Raw genomic sequence first — 22,380 nt, forward strand, 5'->3', positions numbered from 1 at the left:
TGTGGTTATGGGGCCGATTTAAAAGGTGAGAATCATTTTGTACAGTGAGGGTTGAGAGTTAATCTGTGTAAACCGAGGTTGTAATCGTTTTGATCTGATAGTGGAGTGAGCTTTCTTTGCTGGAACTCAACGTGGATGTAGCCCTCATTAACGGGTGAACCACGGTAAATTTTTGGTATTTATGTGTTTGATTTATTCTTAATTATTTGCATGCTTACAGTATTGAATATTATGTGTCTTCCGCTTTGAATGTTTGGTTGAGGTTTATCCTTTTTTGTAACACAACGTTTATGTGTTCAAATCTGAAATAGATCCTACTCATGGCAAGGTTTCACCCTAGTTAATCTACTAAAATGATAGACAATGAATTTACAGAGATTTATAGTGATTACAATGAAATTAGAATCAATAACCGAAACAAGAAAATGATATTGGTAATACAATGCTTAATCAACCAAACGATTCTAACACTCTTAAAACAATCTTCTATACATCTCTCATACTTAATTCCATGAAAAAATAGTAGAAGATCAATACCTAATTCTCGATTTAGGGTTTCAATTGTATCTGCACTCTCTCGACTTTTGGCTTTTGTTATTTGTGTTGGCAAATTGGAATACCAATAGGCTTTATATACAAATCGGTTTTTGATGGCAACTCTTGGATGGAAGATTTAATAAGATGATCAACAACCCACAAATAACCTGCCAATTTACATATTAATAAAGCCAAATGACATGGAAATAAAATGAAATCCAAATATATAAACATATCAATTTATTTTGAATCATAAATCCACATTTGCGTTGTGTTTTTTATTTGTTGTTGATGTTAACTTTTTGTTGTTGTTTTGTGTGTTTGCTCAGAGTTTGCTTGACTTTGTTCTATTCTAATTCTTTTTATTTCTGTGAATGAAATCCCTTATTTACTGAAAAGAAAAAAAGAAAACTGGTAGTGTCAAACCATAAATATACAACACTGAAGGGGCATAGTAGCAATTTGCACTTTTTTCTTTTTGTCTTTACTGTCGGGGAACGAAATAATTAATTAAGAAATCCGTTACAAGCTCAAAACCAGAGACGCTTTAAACGGCGATATTTGACGAAACGTAAACTGAAATCAATGAATGCACGAGAAATTGACGTCTCCCATAAAAGTACCCGAGAAATTCAACTAGCCGTTATGGGACTCCAAATTCAAAACTCGACACTTCCTTGTAGCTTTTCTCTCTTTTATTGGAACCCTCCACCTCAATTCTCTCTCTAAACGCTCCTCTCTCTCCCTCAATTCTCTCTCTAAACGCTCATCTCTCTCACTCTCTGAACTGTGATTCTACGTCGATTCGTGAGGTTTGATTTGGTTCAATCCGAGTGGAAGACGACGATTCGATCTGCCTTGAGGTTTGTGCCGATTAATTGCTTTTATTTCTTTAGTGGTGAACGTTACAAGTTTACAATTAGGTTCAGGCGAATTTTGATGTCGATATGTATGGTAATTTATACACATTTACATACATTACATATGCATATGCAATTATAGATGACCGGCGAATTGGAAAATGGTAAATATTCACTGCTAATTCAGATTTCACACCAGATCCCTAAATCTGGGCGGTGATTCAAATACACGATTTTTTTTTTTTTTGTGGCGAAATTTGTAATATCTTAACAGCTCTTTGTTCTGCGTTCTTCAACTTGATGTGGACTGTTTATATCTTTATTGACTTGTTTGGTTTTAAGATACCGGTTTCTTAAATTTCTTTTAGGTTTTCAGAATTTTCGTAGGCATTGTTAGGATTCATGTTGTCTCATTTCATTTTTCAGGTGTTAGGGATTCAAATGACAATATGAATGACGTTGAAAGAAACTGTTAAAATGTGAACATAGAAATTTAGCTTTACTTTTTATTTGGTTATAGTCGCTTGTCTTGTGAGTGACTATTACTGAATGACCGAATTATAAAAATTTAGCGTTCACTCTTTCTATCATTTTTGGGAATTTTTCTTAATTGGGCATGATTCTTTTCCTGTCAGTGGACTATTAGTAATTGGGAATTTTTACCGAGGAAATAAAAATTGGCATTGATGTTATTTATCTTCATCAACATCTAAAAGTTAAAAAGAATTTGATAAGTTCATTATACTGCGAATTTTTATTTTTGCTGGGTTGTACTGGAATGTAGTTTACCTCAGAGCTTTACACTTTATATTCTTAATTGGTTTTTGAAGCTCTTGGCTTTGAATTCCTTCAATCATTCTATTTTATTTGTTGAATATTAAACAATCGTGTATATAATTTTCTTCGTTGAATTCCAACTTTTCTCATTTCTATTTTATTCATTAACTTATTCTAATTATTGGTTTGTTGTGACAGAAACACTGTACAAGTGTGACAGCTAGTAATTTTGCAATTATTGTTCATCTTGTGGCTATTTCAGTTCTCTAGCCTCTCTTTAGAGAGGCTGTGACTGTATCCTGTCACATTCTTCTTCTAAGTTCAACTGTCAAGGGGGAAACTTTTAGATCCTTGTATAGGAAATATGACAGTTAAAAATCCCAGTACACCAGCTTCAAAAGTAGACAGGACTCCAGTATCCACTCCAGGTGGTCAGAAAGTTAAGGAAGAGAAGATTGTTGTAACAGTACGGTTAAGGCCTTTAAACAAACGGGAGCAGTTGGCCAAAGACCAAGTAGCATGGGAATGCACAGATGACCATACAATTGTGTATAAAACACCAGCTCAGGAGCGTGTTACTCAACCAGTCTCATTTATATTTGGTACTGAAGTAACACCATTTCGTCTTCATAGTTTCTCCTGGCTGGATACTTTCGTTTTATGTAGACACATATTTTGAAGCATTTGAATATTAAACAACATAAATTTAATTGTTTCAGATAGAGTCTTTGGTCCTGCTTGTCTAACTGAAACAGTATATGAGGACGGGGTGAAGAATGTTGCTTTGTCTGCTTTAATGGGTATCAATGGTAATACTTTACATTTTATTTTCAAGATCCCTTTTGAAAGTTTCCTTGAGTGCTCACAGAAATTTTCCTTCCTTGCAGCAACCATATTTGCATATGGTCAAACTAGCAGCGGGAAGACCTACACAATGAGAGGAATCACAGAGAAAGCTGTTAATGATATCTATCAGCATATAATGAATGTAAGCTTGATTGCACTAAAAATATTATGTAATTGGATTATTTATCAAATTTGGACACAAGTAAATACTCAGTTAAAAAATATCTCTAAATCATGATGCCAAATTTCCACTTCATTTGTTCAAATTTCAACATTAGCAAGTTAGTGTATTCAACATTAACATCAGGTTTTGATTTGTCACATTCAATCTAAGCATATGTTTTGTTTGTCATCATGACAGAGTCCAGAGAGAGATTTTCGAATAAAAATTTCTGGGCTGGAAATTTATAATGAGAATGTCAGGGACCTTTTAAATTCAGAATCTGGGCGTAATCTCAAGCTTTTAGATGATCCAGAGGTAGGATCTGCACATACTGATTATTATGATTATATGAATAATATGTTTATTCCTTTTCCCCTTGGTAATGTTTGGCTACTTTTAACTATTTGGATGCAGAAAGGAACTGTGGTTGAGAAGTTGGTAGAAGAAACTGCAAATGATGATCAGCATTTAAGGCATTTGATCAGTATTTGTGAAGGTAACCATTTGAACCTTCTGGCACCAGTGAAATAGCTTTGTGTACTTGTATTGCTCAACTGGCATCTTAACCTATGACTAGTATGTACACATTTTGCAGCCCAGAGGCAAGTGGGTGAAACTGCATTAAATGACACCAGTTCCCGCTCACACCAGATAATAAAGCTGGTAAGCTTATCACTTGTAATTTATGTTGGCAGTTATAGATAGGCAATGCGTTTAATTACAACTAATCTTCACTACAATTATTTTTGATTGACCATGCAGACAATAGAAAGTACTCTGCGGGAAACTTCTGATCGCATAAGATCTTATGTGGCAAGCCTGGTAAATTAAAAGATCTCTCTCATGTAGTTGGGCAAATAGCCTGGTGAATGGCAATTGAGATTGTAACTGTTATATTGATGTGCTGCAGAATTTTGTTGATCTAGCTGGCAGTGAAAGAGCCTCACAGACGAATGCAGATGGTGCTAGACTTAGGGAAGGCTGCCATATTAATCTTAGCTTGATGACTCTGACAACTGTAATAAGGAAGCTCAGGTCAGTGCTTGAAAAAATATATTTCTGATTGTTCGCAAATTGTGGACCAGTAAAAAGCTCTCTTATTTCTAGTGTTTTTTTTCTTGTCATTTTTGTAATTTGATTTCTTTAGCCCCCTTTTTCCTCCAGTTTTGATTTTTCCAAATGGCTTAGTATTATGAACTTCTTGACTTTTGAATGTCTAAGGTTTTGGTTGTCTATATTTGTTACCCCATAGTGTCTCAAAATCCCAAAATCCTTTTAGTTCACCACCACATGAAAGAAATTTACACCATAGAACCTCAAAAATTACCTTCAGCATACAGTCTCATTATATATAGAACTGGCTTCATGGATTGCCTTTTTATATTGTTCTATACTTGGGATGGACTTCAAAGAAGTAAATTACTTTGCTTGTATGTTCATGATCATACTTTTAAATTTTATTAGTTGTTTGAAGATTTTCTAAATTTATGGAAATGCCATGTCAAATATCCCATGTGCCTCTGCAAGAGCTTACTAGATTTCCTGGTCACTTGGTTTGTGAGAGGCCATTGCATGATGAAATGATGTCTGCCTTGATTTATAAGTAAACTTGTTGCCAATCGCAGTGTTGGGAAAAGAAGTGGTCACATACCTTATAGAGACTCAAAGCTCACACGCATATTGCAGCACTCTCTCGGTGGAAATGCCCGCACTGCCATCATTTGCACTTTGAGCCCAGCACTCAGTCATGTCGAACAATCCCGGAATACTCTTTATTTTGCTACCAGAGCAAAGGAAGTGACAAATAATGCACAAGTTAATATGGTATGAATTATTAGCTTTTCACCTTCCTTGGCTTGCTTTCAATTTTCAAGTATTTTCAAATGAGATGAAACTATTTTCTATTTATTCAAAACATAATTATTGAGGCCTTTTTAATATTTTCTCAAATACTTGATCAGGTTGTTTCGGATAAGCAGCTTGTAAAACATTTACAGAAGGAAGTGGCTAGACTCGAAGCGGAGCTTCGGACCCCTGAGCCATCAAATGAAAAAGATCTGAAAATTCAGCAGGTAATCTGCAGTTTTTAGATCTGGGGATGAGTTCCTAATTTGTCATGAAAGGATTTGCTCTTGAATATTAGCATTTATTTTTTTTCCCTTCACTATTTTGCATAGATGGAGATGGAAATCGAAGAACTGAGACGTCAAAGAGATCTTGCTCAATCTCAAGTAGATGAATTACGTCGTAAACTTGAGGGGGAACAGCAGGTAGCTTTCCCTCTCTGCTCCCCTTGATTGAATTCACGTTATTACATGGGTTATTTTCTATAATCATCTGATGGCTTGCTGGCTACCTCAGGGATTAAAGGCGATTGAATTACAGAGTCCAGTAGCAAAGAAGTGCCTATCTTTTTCGGGTACATTATCTGCAAAACTTGATGGAAAGGAGCAAGACCGAGGAGATAAAATAAGAAATACAATAGGAAGACATGCTATGAGGCACTCGTCGACTGCTCCTTTCACACTGATGCACGAAATTCGGAAACTTGAACACCTTCAGGAGCAGCTTGGAGAGGAAGCAAATCATGCTCTAGAAGTACTCCAAAAGGAAGTGGCTTGTCATAGACTAGGTAACCAAGATGCTGCAGAGACAATTGCTAAGCTGCAAGCAGAAATAAGGGAAATGCGTGCTGTTAGACCACTTACAAAAGAAGTTGAAGTTGGAAACATGGTTGCTGTTAACAAGAGTGTGAGTGCAAACCTTAAGGATGAAATAACTAGACTCCACACCCAAGGAAGTACCATTGCAGATCTGGAAGAGCAACTTGAAAATGTTCAGAAGTCTATAGACAAATTGGTTATGTCACTTCCTAACAATAATGCTCAAGAGTCCAGCAGTGAGGCTTCCCTGAAAGCCAAGAATCAGTTAAAAAGAAAGAAGCTACTTCCTTTAGGTCCAAGCAATAGTGCTAACCGGCACAACTTTTTACTATCTCCATGCTCACCTCTATCGACTTCTCGTCAAGTATTGGAGTCAGAGACTGAAAATAAAGATCCAGAAAACAATGATATAGTTTCTAGTGAAACCCCAGCAATGTCTGAGAGAGATACTCCAACAAAGAGTGAAGAAGGTGGAGAGGGTGCATTGAAGGAAGGTACGCCATATCGACGTTCTAGTTCAGTTAACATGAGAAAAATGCAGAAGATGTTCCAGACTGCAGCTGAAGAGAATGTGAGAAGCATAAGAGCATATGTAACAGAGCTTAAAGAACGTGTAGCCAAGCTACAATACCAAAAACAGCTACTAGTTTGCCAGGTAAAAATAGAAGTTTTTCTTTGCAATTTTCTCACCAAAATCAGTTGTTTGTTTTCATATGCATTTTGAGATTTCTTTTAATTGGGGCATCTTGAACTACTGTTTTGCTTAATTCTTTCATTTGCACATGTTATCCCTGTAGGTGCTTGAGCTTGAAGCAAATGAAGCAGCTGGACACAATATAGAAAACGATGATAATATAGCTGACACACAAATGGAGTCCCCTGCTACATGGCATGTAATTTTCAGGGAGCAAAGGCAGCAGATTATTGAGTTATGGGATGTGTGTCATGTTTCCATCATTCACAGGACACAGTTTTATCTGTTATTCAAAGGGGATCCAGCTGACCAGATATACATGGAAGTTGAACTGAGGCGCTTGACGTGGTTGCAGAATCACTTTGCAGAACTTGGGAGCGCAAGCCCAGCTGTTGTTGGAGATGAGCCAACAATCTCATTGTCATCAAGGTTGATTCTCCCCGATGCTACTTACTGAGATTTGCATGCCTTTCATTTTAAATGAGGCCACTTATGTTGTGCATTGTATACTTGCAGTATTAGAGCACTGAAAAGAGAAAGGGAGTTCCTTGCAAAGAGATTAACAACGCGTTTGACAGCTGAGGAGAGAGATGCATTATACATTAAATGGAAAATCTCGATCGAAGGGAAACAGAGGAGGATCCAATTCATCAACAAACTTTGGACAAATCCACATGATGCCAAGCATGTAGAGGAGAGTGCTGAAATAGTGGCCAAGCTTGTAGGTTTTTGTGAAGGTGGAAATTTGTCAAAGGAAATGTTTGAGCTGAACTTTGCAATCCCATCCGACAAGAGGCCATGGATTATGGGCTGGAACCATATTTCAAACCTTCTTCATTTGTGAGAAACTGAAATTTTAGCTTGTGTGCCATACTCTCTCTCTCTCTCTCTCACTCTTTCTTAAATGTAAATGTGTTGAATTTTTGAGTGTCACTTCCCTGTAGGTGTGGCTGCCTTGCTGCACCATGCATGATTAGATTTGGGTTAATTAATTGGAGTCTGTAATTCTCATTCTACATGATGAGATTTTGGGTATTTGCACATTATTTTTCTCAATTTCTCAAATAAAAGAAATCTGATTCATTTATTATGACACCCTTTTAGTCTAGCATTTCACTGTAACTAATGATGCTGTATTTTTGCTTTATTAGAATCAAATGAAAACTGCTGTCTGCTGTTGAAAAGAGAGCAAGTAGAGTGATGGGAAAGTTGGAAACTGTCTCTAGTGAAAACCCAATCGCAGGTTTAAAGGAGGAACTAGAAAAGAAGGATGATGCAGATTACGAATTTGGCAGCCAAATATTCATATTGCTTAAACCAATGCAGGGGCAGACTGGTCATTTTCACCACTCCCCCATGAGAAAATCATTCTTCATCAGGAAAACAGTGATGATGAAATCGGAGAAGCTATGGAAATGGGCAAGGGGCAAAGATTATTAGAACAAGTGTTCGGATTTCACAGATAGAGGCCAAATGCTATGGGCAAAATTGCTCGTGAGTGAATTTGAACTTGATCTCTTGGAGTTTTACATATTGGGACCTAAACCCTTAAAATTGAGGTCAAATATACACTCTAGATCTCTAAATTTGAGGTTTCTCCTTTCGATTCTCTTAATTAAAATAGTTTGTTTTAGCTGAGCAAAAAAAACGAAAAGACCACAGTTTATTTTGCGTAGAAACTCATGCAGACTATCCCACAAAGTGGGAGTAACACTTGTGATAATGATGATTTGCAATGGTAGATTATGTTGGAAATGATTGGTTCTAGATTGCTCGCAACTAATAGTTGAAATGAGACAAATTGAAAATAAAATGAACATAAAAATTTACATGATTCACCTAATATAGGTTACTTCTATAGGCAAACGAAAGAAGAATCTCATTAAAAAGAATAAAAAAATTACAAATACTCTCAAATTATAAGGAGATAACAATTATCACTCTTTCTCTAATAATAAGAGTAAACACCTCTTACAATAAAGAATGTGATGATTTAGAATGAAAAAAATGGAATGTCAAAACCAATGGAGAAGGGAGGTATTTATACATGGCGCATACCCCCCAAAGGACAAAATTAGGTTATCTAACTTAAGCAAAAATTAGGTTGCCTAATTTTGCCAAAATTAGGCAGATTATGCAGAATAAAAGTTAATAGAAAAAATTAAAATTTTGGAATAATTAAAAAATCATAATAATTTGAGTAGTTGAGCATTTGAGTATTAATATGATATTCGGGAATGAGTTCTTGGTAATAGTATGAAATAATATTGACTAAGAATTGATTTTACAAATTTTGTTCTTTTTTTTTTTTAATTTTGGACTAGAATTTGAGTTTATAAGACTGATAGATAAAAGAAAGATTGCCCATTGTTTTTCCTTTTTTTTAAAACCCTAACATTATTGCATGATCGTATTAAATTTTCAAAATTGAAGTAAATTTTGAATTTGAGTTTCTCAAATTGTGTGAAATAATGTTAGAGACTATCTCATACTTGAATTTTAACATAGCGCTAGAAGAAAAGGTTTAAATGGATTTGTTTACTCGTTTGTGTTTCTTTTTAAACAGAAAAAAAAAAAAAATTGAGTTTTTGGGATTAATTATGTAAAGAAAAATAATTAATACAACAGTTCCTTGTTTTGCCTAAGTGACATAAGAAATCTAAAGTTCTAAGTGGTAGTAAAGTTGTAGGCATAGATAGGCATAGAATTGAGTCTGGGTTCTTCCTTTTTATCATCTTCCCCTAATTTAGGTCAAATTCCTTTTGCTAGCTCTAGGGATCCTTCCAATCCCAGGGATCTAGATTGTGTATTTCTCCAGCTTGAACCTAAATGATCTGTTTCTTTACAATATTTGTTGGATGAATACCTGTAGGAAAATGATTTATTTGTCCTTCATAGTTTCTGCAACAGAGCATCTGAGAAGGGGCGTAAGGAGGAGGGGATTTCCCCCTCTTGGGCAGGAAGTTCAGACAACTCTAGCATTGTCCATGTCTTAATATCAGGGCGGCTCAAGGGTTTGGGTTCTAAGTCATTAGTAATTTAAGAATTTTTTAAAAAATAAAATATATATATATATTTTTTATTTTTTTTTATAATTTTTCCTCTCTCTCCCTCTCACTCTCTTTTCAATTATCAATTAAAAGTAAAAAAAAAAATTGGCCTACAATCTCCTTTTTGAGTAGGGTTTGGTTTTTGAAAACTTTTTGGGCCCTTTTTTGAGGGCCTTAGACATAGGCTTTAGTAGCCTTTCCCTTGAGCCCGCCGCTTAATATTATGAGTTCTAACGTTTCTATAGAAAAATAGCAAAATCTTCAAAACCAAAAGACAGCATGCACGCATCACCACTAAAGATAGTGCCATTATCTCAAGAACTAGTACATAGAGTGGCAAGAACTGATTCAGCACAAGAGAACTGACTTTATTTCCCCCCATAACTACTAGGTGCTAGATAATGCTCATACAATGATGGCATGTATGAGGATACATAGAACCAGACATACGCTAGCCTAAGTCTTATGAATTCTCCCTCTTCATTTCAATCATATATATATATATATAACCATGCATGAAGATAGGGAAGAAGAAGGAATATATATATCTCTAACACTTGGGGACGGCAACCCCACAACTGGAGGCGACTTTCTTGGCATTGGGTGAGCTGATAAACTTCTGGAGATTAGGGTTCTTGAGGTACTGGCAAAAGCAAGGCTGCTGCTCCTTGAGCTTGCCGCAGCACACCTTTGTTGGGGGAGTATTGGAAGTGAGTGCGGCCGCGCACGGACTCAGCTCTGATGGGTTGCATGTCACTGCCGCCACCTCTGGCCCCTGCCCCACCACCACCAGCATTACCACTATTGCCGCCGCCACCACAGCTGCTGCCTTCATTTTCACCACCAACACCGATTCAAGGCTCAAATGAGAGAGAGGGGGATGCGGGTACGTTTGTGGCCTTGGGCTGCTTCTCAATTTATAGGGGTTTCAACGTGTTTGGAAATTGGAATTCCACCAAATTGCTTAGTGAACAGTACTGAGGATAGCTAGGGATGGGGCTACGTCGCAGACATATTGGACCCATTTGGGTACTGCTATTTAATTTCTTTTGTCATGATGCCCATCTCAATTTGACAGGTGATGATCTAGAACAAGTCAGAAAACAGAATATATTATATATATATATATATATGTGTATTGGGTTGATGTGGAAATTAATGGAAGGCATCATTAATTGCGTGCTTTTGGGAGCCATTTGGAATTTTGGGAGACTGGCAATTGCTGTCAAAGTTGGGAACTCAACGGCGCAGATGATCCCAATCAACACCTAAACCAAACTTATAACACTAGAAATGATTTTAATAATTTGAGGTCCTTAAATAAATTTAAGTAGTGTCGGTCACTTGGTTGCATAATTAGGTGGCCATTTGTCATACTCTCCAAAAGCATACAAGGACATGAATGCTGATAATATATACTCTCTTAAATGGTTATTAACAAAGGTTTATTTGATAGTCCACTAGAATGATTATTAAGCAACCCCAAGTTAAAAATGGCACGCTTAATTTAAAGGCGTCGTTTAATTTATTGTAGCCTTGGTGAATTTAAAGGTGTCAATCGAGCTTAAATCTTATTTTTTCTCTCTAAATAAGTGTAGAAATATATAGACATGTATAGTAACTTATACTGTTGAATTAATTATTGAAGCCATATTAATGCATAGAAGAATTAGGTGAAAGTGAAGTTGAAGTGGAGACAGACGTGGAAGGTAAGCATGGGATGCACCCAAAACCTTGATATTTTTCTAATGCTGGCATTCCATCAATTGGCCAAGACTTAAATGACCGACTTCACAGGAATACATCCCTTTCAGATATGTCTAATGTGTTGCTTGTAATAAAATTCCATCTTCACACGCTGTCGCGCGGCCATTACTTTTAACCACAAAAATTATTTTTATTTTTTTATTTGATAAAAAAATAGAGGTGAATATATCAATAATGTAGTAATTTTCTTGTGCATGATTATAATGATTTTTTTTTTTTATTGTTATAGAGAATTTATAATTACTGTTAAAAATGATAAATCTGTCACCCTTAACTTTACTAATGTGTATAGTGGTCGACTTCACGCCTCTTCCAATTATAAGAATTTATTTTCTAAGTTTCGTGTTAAAGTGTAACTCTTTAACGTGGGGAAGTGAGAGAAAACTCTCACTAGTAGTTGCCTGCCGTACCACTTTAGTGGCATCCAATTAATTGGGGCAACATCAATCAACTTCAACCGATATTCTACGTAATGCTTTAAATAAATTGTATTATTTGTTTCAAGTAATGGGACAACGTGGGTCTATTACAAGAAACATTCAATGTCACAGTTTAAATAAATTTTACATAAATTCTTGACAATAAACTTACAAAATTCTCATAACTAACTTGAATCCTAAACACTAAACCTCAAATTCAACTTATCATAAATGCCGGAACAACACAAAGGATTATTTTGACGAATAATTAATTATTTCTAAAATTCAAACCATGAAGTATATCTTGAGATAAAAACATTTTGATATGCTCGCAAATATTAATAAAGAAATTATGTGTCGAATCAACTGATATGAATCAAATATATCAAAAAAAGAAAAATGAAAGAAGTAAAAAATTGGAGCACAAGCGGAGGGCAGGAACAACCCCCCCCCCCCCCCAAAAAAAAAAAACTTGGTTCAATCGAGTGGCTCTTGATTCGTTTGCTCAACAAAGTGGCCACATTAATGATCACCACCGAGGGCTTCTTACCTCTCGATTTTGAACCAAGAGGCTCTCAGTTCCTCTACTCAAGGGGTGGCCACCTATTCGGTTCCTTACTCCTCTGAGAGGATCAGTAAAACCATGAAAGGTATGGTATGGCACTACAAAAAAATTGGTATTCAGTGGTGATTTTTTTTGTATTTAACTAAGTAATTTAGCGGTAGTTTTGAAAACTGTCGCTAAATCAGCTGTTGCGGAGTATTTAGCGAAAGTTTTGAGCAACCCCTGGAATAACAACCGCAAATCATATTTTTTGTGACGGTTTTTAAGCCGCGCGCAAAATTAGTGATTTAGTGACAATTTTTAAAATATTTAGCAATGGTTTTTGAACTGTCGTAAAAATTAAAAAAATTAAAATTTTTAATTTTAGCGGTAGTTCTTAGAACCACTGCAAAAATTAAAAAAAAATAAAAATTTAATTTCTCTCATGGTTGACCCGCCGATGCCTTCACCCAGACCAGCGCATGCTCAGCCACCTGGACCCGCTCAGTCATGTGGCAATGTTAGAAATTAAATTTCTAGCCTTCATTTCCCCAGTTTCGAACCCGCAACCTCCCTTATGCGAGTGCGCGCATGAAACCTTCTGATTTGCCAAGTCCCCTTATTATATAACCGCGTATATTAATTACATATCAAAACAACCACTATTTTTCATAATTATATTTTATAATTTTTAATATAAATTAAAAAATATTAATTAATTTATTATTTTTTCAAAGAATAAAGGAATAAATTAAAAATAAATTAATTGAATTAAATTAAATAAATTAATTGATTAAAAAATAAAAAAAGATTTTATATATTTTTTAAAATTATTAAAATTTTGTTAAATTTCTTTTTATTTTTATTTTTTAAAATTAAAATTTTTAGTTAATTTTGCAATTAATTTAAATTAAATTTTAAATTTCTTTTTAAGATTTTATATTTCTTTTTATTAATTTAATTTTTAATTATTTTCTTAAGTAAAATTCAAATTTTTAATGAATTTTGCTGCGGTTTTTCAAAACCACCGTAAATGTTAATTTAATTTTAATTTTAAATTATTTAATTATTTTTAAATTTAGCGGCGGTTTCTCAAAAACCGCCACTAAATTCAATTTTTAATAAACCGTTGCGAATGTTAATTTAATTTTAATTTTAAATTATTTAATTATTTTTGAATTTAGCTGCAATTTTGAAAAATCACTACTAAATTAAATTTTTTAATGAATTTTGTGGTGATTTGAAAAAATCGCCACAAATGTTAATTTAATTTTAATTTTAAATTATTTAATTATTTTTTAATTTAATGGCGATTTCTCAAAAACTGCTGCTAAATTCAATTTTTAGTCAATTTTAGGGCGATTTTGAAAAATTGCCATAAATGTATTTTAATTTTAATTATTTAATTATTTTTTAATTTAGCGACGGTTTTTCAAAATCCGCCGCTAAATTCAATTTTATTGTTTAATTATTTAATTATTTTCTAAATTTAACGGCGATTTTTTGAGAATCGTCGCAAAATTCCATGTTTTACGACGATTTTAAAACTGCTGCAAAAAATCAATTTTTTTGTAGTATGAGATTATTACCAATTTAGAGATAATCTTGTTTGAAATCTATTCTTTCACACATATATCAATATATTGTTGTTCAAAAATCATTTACTCAAGTATTATCCTTAGAAATGACATGTTATTGCATTACTAGTCCATTATCATTTGAGGAATAATGGAGGTAAGAGTTATTCTATTGTATTTAACCATATAACTATTTCTTTAAAGTTCCATATCTATTTATGCATTGTATTTTGCACAACATCATAGGTTCAGCCAAGTCCTTGGTAGAATTCATAGCTTCTACATGGAAGTAGGAACGATTATAGTGGTTCTAGATGCTCTTGATGAGTCTACCTCTCCAAGTATGAAAGTTAGAGCTTGCTCTCTACACATTTTTAGTAAGACCTTAGAATACTTGTTAAGATAGGATCAACGAAAGACCCATTAAAGCTCTGCCTTTGAGGATTAAAACCATTGCATAATGTGAAGATGTTTCATATTTGTTGTTATCGAGATACAACAATAAATTTATTTGATAGAAGATGTCGTCATCTAACTGCTTAAGTCTGCAAGAAAGAAAATAATTAGAGAGCGTGAGGAGGTTCCCGCACAAACACTCCGATACTTAAGTCAAATACTAAAAATGATAAAAACTATAGAGTAGAATTTTAACTAGTATCAGAGATATACTTTTTTCAAAATGAGTGCCTACCTATTTATAAAAGAGCATAGATAATCTATAATAGACTAAGATTTAGATTCTTATAGTTAACGTCCATCCTAATCTTTTCTAACCTAGTTAGGATTAATATTCTTATAAATAACGTTTATCTTATCTTTTTTTGGGGATAGAATTTCTTACAGATAGTTGTCTATCCTTTTCTCGAAAGAATTTTCGAATGTCGAAGTTATTTGGTTTTTGCGTTGTGTGGGACCCCTCCCACCCTTCTTCTCGGTATTTGGGGAAATGCTTTGGTGACGGTGTCACTATTTTGGGGATATGAGGTGTTGTGGGAGTTTTCCGTAAGTATTGAGAGGCCACGGGGCCTCTCTTGTGCCTCTTAAAGCCTCGAGATCACCTTCGTCCCCTCTAAGATCACAAGCCCGTGGCTCCTTCTGAGCCCACGGCCATCTCTGCCTCATATCACAAACCCACGAATGTCTTCTGAGCTCACGACCTTCATTGCTTTAGTAGTGCTCATGGCTTTTGTGGTATTCTCGCAGCCAATGCCTTTTGCAGAGACCTTTCACAATCTTCTTTGTTAGCCTGTGAGCCATGTCAGTCACTAGCAACAAATCTCCTGCGGCTTTTTGTCGCTAGGTCATCCCAATTAAGTTGGGTTGATCCATTTATTAATTTATGTTTCGATGCTTTTTCTCATGACACACCAATATTCAATCCAAGGATCAAGATTTCATCCACCTTTGGATGTGCGTTCCAAATATTTAAATGAACTTCTCTTTTATTTTTTTTATTTTATGTATTTACTAATTTTTATTATTATTATAAAATTAATGGGAATTGTTATATATATATATATGGGTATTATTAAATAATAACAAGAGTATATATTATAAAGATAAAGAAATAAAAAAATGAATGTATAGTTGAAGTAACATTTGTGAATGATTGCATACACACCTATTAAATCCTATAAATAGGGGTTATTTTTCAAACTAAAATATAAAAAAACTTCTTCTATTCTTCTTTCTTTGCTCTTTACACCTGATTTTTTTTTTTTTCTATTATTAAGTTAGTTGGGTTATGATGAGTTAAAAAGTTAAAATGATTTTTTATTATTTCAATAGAAGTGATGAGCCTCCCAATGTTTCATGAAGTGATTTTTTTTTTTTATGATCTAAGTGATTAGACATTATATCTGGAGATTAGAGTTTATAAGTTGTCATTTGCATGATCACGGAGAAATTACAATCTCAAAGACAACTTCTTGAAAGTGCCTCTCTTAATAATATATTTTTTTTTACTGCTTTTGTCTACCAAAATCTATTCTATAACACGACCAACAAATTAATATCTTCATTATAAAAAACATAGTATCGTTTTAAAATTATATCTTCACTAAAAATTAACATAATTGTTATTTTAATTATTAAAAATATAAAATAAACACCTAATTGTAACTGGAGTTAATTTTCAAAGCATTTTTTCCCATGGTAATTTTTTTGCTTTATTTTTATACATAGTAAAGTACAAGTACCTGATGAATATTTACAGTACATTTGTTTCAATGTTTTATGTCCATTCGATCATTTAATAAAAAAACAAAATTTTGTTTTATTAATATTATTTAATATATACCATTTTCAACACTCAAGTTAACAATTTTTCTTAATGTTGTGCCATGAAAAATAGGTTTAAAAAAAAATAAGAATTTTTAAAGAAAAAATAAAAAGGCTCGCGAAAGTATGCCACAAGCCCACTTGCGGCAAAAGGCTTGCCGCAAGGGCCTTGTGGCAGTGTGCCACAAGCCCCACTTGCGGCAGCGGCCTTGTGGCAATATGCCGCAAGCCCCCCTTTGCGGAAGTGGCCTTGCGGCAAAGAGTTGATTGCAGTCACACATCTCGAACATGGTTCATTCAACAAGCGACACATGTCAACACCAAACATTCTTAAGAGTTATACCCTATAAATACCCAGCTATAGGACATTGAAAAGGACTTCCAATTTCGGTAAAATTTAGACACTTTGACTGCATCTTTACTATTTTCGTGAATAGTCAGTGGGATCCGATACTAACTTTGACATCAGAGGGTCTTCGCGGGGGAAGATTCCCGCGAGCCTTCTAATCCATTTTCTGAGCATCAACAGGGCCAAATCCTAGCGGCGAGATCTTGCGGCGAAACCAAATCCTTGCGACAAGACCTTGCAACGAGGCCAAATCCTTGGGCAAGACCTAGCGGCGAAGGCTTGTGGCAAAAGAGCTAGTGGTGAAGCCTTGTGGCAAAAAAATTAGTAGAGAAGGTTTGTGGCAAAAAAAGCTAGTGGCTACGACTTGTGGCAAAAGAGCTAGTGACGAAACCTTATGGTGAAAAGACTAGCGGCGAAGGCTTGTGGCAAAAGAGCTAGTGGCGAAGGGTTGTGGCAAAAATGCTAACAGCGAAAGCTTGTGACAAAAGAGTTAGTGGCGAAAGAGCTTGTGGCGAGACCTAGTGGCGAAGTTAAAGCCTTACGGTGAAATCTTGTGGCGAAGGAGCTTTTAACAAAAAAGCTTGCGACGAGACCCACTTGCGAAGTTAAAACCTTGCGGCGAAACCTTGTGGCGAAGGAGTTTGTGGCAAAAAAGCTTATAGTGAGACCTAGCGGCAAAGTTAAAGCCTTACGATGAAACCTTGTGGCGAAGGAGCTTGTGACAAAAAAGCTTGTGGTGAGACCTAGCGGAGAAGTTAAAGCCTTATGGCGAAACCTTGTGGCGAAGGAGCTTGTGGCAAAAAAGCTTGTGGCGAAGAAAAATCTTTCTGTCAAAGGAGCTTATGGCTAAATCGTTGCGACCGACATCCTATCAGTGAACTCCCTTGAGATAGCTTCTCTTACGGCAACCTAACTTCACCAAACACCAAGCTCGAGTGGACCCCACATCATAAATTTTAATTGTTGTATTTTTTGCAACAACAATTTGGTGTCGTCTGTGGGAAACGCAACTAAAATCCAATCTTAACACCAGATGCCGAGAGGGACAAGATCAACTGGTTTGGCGAACCCGCCTAGCCCACTCGAAGAAGCGCTCATACCAGGACGAGAGCTACAATAAGCCTCAGTCGAGTACACCCTATGGTATCATAATTTTCAGAAGATCACCTAGACAATGAAGTGTGTTCAGGGAACCTTCCTATGCTCGAAGGCCACCAAACCGCTAGACTGGGGGGCATGGTGAGTTCAAAATAGGGAAAAGTACACGTAGTTGGATTGAGGAGAATCCCACATGCAACTCCCGCTATGTAGGAACAACACTCATTTGGACAGTCTTCAATTCCAAATAGAAATCCCTTGGCGACTTCAGTACCTCCAAGTCCCACGGGGAAAGCTCCACCCATAGTCTTACTCTCAGATTATGAACAATTACAGAGGGATTTTGAGGAACTGAAACAACAGAATGATGAACTTAGGATGAATAATGAGGAGAATATGAGAAAACTATAGGGAATTACTGCTTTGCTACATGAACTGATGCTGGACATTCACATTCCCCACATGGGACAAACAGATGCAGGGGAAGAACACCGGAGATCCCAAGACAACCCTCCAAGGACCACACAGTATAGGATAAGAATCGGAACTCCATGGCCAAATAACCAAGTCCCAGAAATGATAGACTCGAGAAGGATACATGACAAGAGGGCAAGAAAAGCTCCCATGTATAAAGAAACAGTAGAAAACACCCACTCAAGTACTCCTTATGTCCCATCTCTTTGCAAAAATAAAGCAGAACATGAAACACTCAGGGCTTCTGACATCAAACGTCTCATAGAAGAGGTGCTAGAGCAGAATCGGGTAATAATAGTGCCAAAGGAAACTCCCCCAAAGGGGTTTCCTCTATCTGAAGAACTCCAAAGGTAATCAGTGCAACCAAGGTTCGAACAGCTGTAACTTTCAGTACACTTAGGAAGGGAGGACCTAGAGAAGCACCTACAACACTTTGTTGCAGTGGTCGTGTTGCATGGATGGAATGAGGTCACTCGGTGCAGGGCTTTCCCACTCTCCCTGAAAGAACAGGCTCAGCAGTGGTTCACTAAATTACCAGCAGGGTATATACGATCGTTCGAACAGTTGAAGAAAGAATTCCAAAATGCATTCTCCGTCTATCTCCCAAAGAAGAAAAGTGTTATATATTTAATGAGCTTGTAGTAGAAGCCGAATGAATCCCTAAAGCAATATATCGAGTGATTCAGAGCCGCGACTCAGGAAGTAAAGGATCTCCCAGTTAGATTGGCAGCGTCAGCCCTACTAAACGGAACTACATACGCCCCGCTTAGAAGATCCTTAGCCTTCTCCAAGCCAAATTCCGTGACTGAATTATTTGACCGAGTAGAACAGTTTATCGTCCAAATGGAAATTTTGGACATAGGGGAAGGTAATAGAAGAGGAAGGGAAACCCAGCCCGAATTGCGAATGACCCTACAAAATTAAGAAGATGTTAGACCCCAACATGTGCACAATACAGACGCTACAAGGCGAGGCAATAGGAAAAGCTTGGAACACTGTGCATCTCAAGAGGTACTTCCCAGCTTCACCAATCATTAACCCTAGGGAAGGGGACGAAGCATGAGACGCAAAGCCGAGCCTATCACCAGAAGCATTACTCAACCCGGCTAGGAGCCGGGATTGTCTTTAATTTTCTATTATAATAAAATTCCCCAATAAATAAAAAAGTATACCCCCTATATTCCCGTGGAGTAGGCAAAACTATAAGCCGAACCACGTAAAATCTCCACGGGCCCAGATTATTTGTATGTGTTATAGAACATGATGCAGGTATGGCGGCTTAAGCATAGCCCGCTCTCGAAGGTCGAGTCGCCTAGTGGCAGTTTGGTGTCGATGACCACGAGCTAGCTCGGGATCACCAGAACATCCGATGCCTATGCCCGCAGACTCACCCAAATCCCTCGTTTGAGTTAGGTACTATGCCTTTTTGGCTAGACCCAACTCCTTGGTTGATCTAGCGCCTAGGTCTCTCGAAAAACTCGGATGTCTAGTAGGTATCTTGCGTCGGACCATTGGCCAAACCCAGATCCCCAGAGGTAAACTAGCCCTAGGAAGGTGGAAAAGAAGTGAAGTGATTACATGATAGCTCCAGCATGAGCCTGCTCCCGAAGGTCAAGTCGCCTAGTGGCAATCTGGTGCCGATGACCACGAGCTGGCCCGAGATCACCAGAAGATCCGATGCCTATGCTTGCAGACTCACCCAGATCTCTCGTTTGAGTTCGGTGCTATGCCTTTTTGGCTAGACCCAACTCTTTGGTTGATCTGACGCCTAGGTCTCTCGGCAAGCTCAGATGCCTGGTAGGAATCTCGCGCTGGACCACTGGCCAAACCTAGATCCCCTAAGGTAGACTAGTCCAAGAAAGGCATGAAGAGAGATGGAACAACCATATGACAGTTCTGTCATGATCCCGCTTAACGGATTTGGGTCACCTAGTTACAATCTGGTGTCGATGACCACAAGTTGGCCCAGGATCACCAGAACATCTGATGTCTATGCCTGCAGACTCACCCATATCCCTTACTTGAGTTAGGTGTTATGCTTTTTAGGCTAGACCCAACTCCTTGGTTGATCTGGTGCCTAGGTCTCCTAGCAAAACTTGGATGTCTAGTAGGAATCTCGTGCCGAACCATTGGCCAAACCCAGATTCCCTAAGGTAGACTAACCTCGAAAGACGGACATGGAGAACACAATAGCTAATGTGCTATGATCCCTCCTAGGATTACCGGATGCACCGAAGCCTGTGTTAGTAGGCTCACTGGGATCTCTTGATTGAGTTCGGTGCTATGCTCCAAGCTAGACTTGATTCCTTGGCTGATCTAGCGCCTAAGTCTCCCGGCAAGCTCGGATTCCCGACAAGAATCCCGCAGCGAAACCTATCTCTCAAGGGCCTGGTTGCCCAGAGATAATCTAGAACCTAAGCCTAAGCCCCCGGCTGACGTAAGATCTTTGGGTATCCTAGAACTTCATTGAGTTATGGTGCTAGTCTCAGCTCCTTAGCTGATATTTTACTCTTCAATTTTGTCTAAAGACAAAACAAAAGAGTGAGGGGCAATTGCTGTGAGGGGTAATTGTTATGCCATGAAAAATAGGTTGAGAAAAATGAGAATTTTTAAAGAAAAAATGAAAAGGCTCACGAAAGTGTGCCACAAGCCCACTTGCGGCAGTGTGCCGTGAGCCCTCTTTGTGGTAACGGCCTTGCGGCGAGCCTTATGGCAAGCCCTTCCGGTAGTGTGCTGCGAGCCCCCCTCTGCGGCAGCGGCCTTGCAGCAAGCCTTGTGGCAAGGCCTTGAGGTAGTGTGTCTCGAGCCCCCCTTTGCGGAAGCGGCCTTGCGACAAAGACTTGATTGCAGCCACACACCTCGAACATGGTTCATTTAGCAAGTGACACGTGTCAATACCAAACATCCATGAGAATTGTGCCCTATAAATATCCAGCTACATGACACTGAAAAGGACTTCCAATTTTGGTAAAACTTAAACACTTTGACTGCATATTTACTGTTTTCGTGAATAGTCATTGGGATCCGATACTGACTTTGGCATCAGAGGGTCTTCGTGGGGAAAGATTCTTGCAACCCTTCTAACCCATTTTCTGAGCATCAACAGGGCCAAATCCTTGCGGCGAGATCTTACGGTGAAACCAAATCCTTGTGATGAAGGCTTGTGGCAAAAGAGCTAGTGGCGAACCCTTGTGGTGAAAAAGCTAGCGACAAAGGCTTGTGGCAAAAAAGCTAGCGGTGAAGGCTTATGGCAAAAGAGCTAATGGCAAAGCCTTGTGGCGAAAGGCTAGCGACGAAGGCTTGTGGAAAAAGAGCTAACGGCAAAGGCTTGTGGCAAAAGAGTTAACGACGAAGGCTTGTGGCAAAAAAGATAGCGGCGAAGGCTTGTGGCAAAAGAGCTAGTAACGAAGACTTGTGAAAAAAGAGCTAATGGCAAAGCCATGTGGTGAAACCTTGTGGCGAAGGAGCTTGTGGAGAGACCTAGTGGCGAAGTTAAAGCCTTGTGGTGAAAGAGCTTATGGCAAAAACGTTTGCAGTGAGACCCAACGGTGAAGTTAAAACCTTACGGCGAAGGAGCTTGTGGCAAAAAAGCTTGCAGTGAGACCTAGCAACGAAGTTAAAGCCTTATGGGGAAACCTTGTGGCGAATGAGCTTGTGGCAAAAACGCTTGTGACAAAACCTTGTGGCGAAGAGTTTGTAGTGAAAGAGCTTGTGGCGAAGGAAGATCTTTGTGGCAAAGGAGCTTGTTGCTAAATCCTTGCGGCGGGTATCCCAGTGGTGAACTCCCTTGAGGCAGCTTCTCTTATGGCAACCTAACTTCACTAGACACCAAGATCGAGTGGACCCCACATCATAAATTTTAATTGTTATATTTTTTGCAGCAACACTTAATAATTTTAAAGAAATTTTATAGCCAGCTATTGAGTAATAACAATAATTGAAAATAAAAATAAGTTGAGATTACGAGAAATGAATAATTAAAAGTGTGAGATATTATATTGAAGAGATTAATATTGAAAAAAAATGTTATGGGTGTTAGCTTTATTTATTTTCAGGAGCTTGTTTTGTATTCTTAATGTTGTAACCTACATTTAGGGAAATTCCCCCAAAGAAGTTTGAGAAAAGTCCTAGAAGAAGGAAATGATGGATCTAAGGAGAAAGCCTACCCCTAGAAGAGGTTTTCAGGTCCAATCCCCTAAAGACTTGTTCTACATGCATCACTTAGTCGAACAATCCTCTCAGGCAAGTCTTAAAAGAGACCTAGATCCCGCACTACTTTACC

General features: G+C 37.3%; 2 protein-coding genes across 2 annotated transcripts; one reads left to right on the forward strand and one right to left on the reverse strand.

Moving 5' to 3' along the window:
* Positions 1-1,184: 1,184 nt before the first annotated feature.
* Positions 1,185-7,630, forward strand: LOC127789586 (kinesin-like protein NACK1). The gene is made up of 15 exons (XM_052318521.1): positions 1,185-1,400; positions 2,373-2,776; positions 2,894-2,983; positions 3,062-3,162; positions 3,382-3,498; positions 3,598-3,679; positions 3,779-3,846; positions 3,946-4,005; positions 4,094-4,218; positions 4,809-5,007; positions 5,145-5,255; positions 5,361-5,453; positions 5,545-6,501; positions 6,644-6,969; positions 7,057-7,630. The coding sequence occupies exons 2-15, from the start codon at positions 2,539-2,541 to the stop codon at positions 7,382-7,384; spliced, it is 2,895 nt and encodes a 964-aa protein (XP_052174481.1). The 5' UTR covers positions 1,185-1,400; positions 2,373-2,538; the 3' UTR covers positions 7,385-7,630.
* Positions 7,631-9,878: 2,248 nt separating this feature from the next.
* On the reverse strand, positions 9,879-10,489 carry LOC127789620 (non-specific lipid-transfer protein 2-like). The gene has a single exon (XM_052318556.1). The coding sequence runs from the start codon at positions 10,423-10,425 to the stop codon at positions 10,141-10,143; it is 285 nt and encodes a 94-aa protein (XP_052174516.1). The 5' UTR covers positions 10,426-10,489; the 3' UTR covers positions 9,879-10,140.
* Positions 10,490-22,380: the final 11,891 nt, after the last annotated feature.

Source organism: Diospyros lotus, chromosome 14 (genome assembly GCF_014633365.1).
Source record: "Diospyros lotus cultivar Yz01 chromosome 14, ASM1463336v1, whole genome shotgun sequence".
NCBI lineage: Eukaryota > Viridiplantae > Streptophyta > Magnoliopsida > Ericales > Ebenaceae > Diospyros > Diospyros lotus.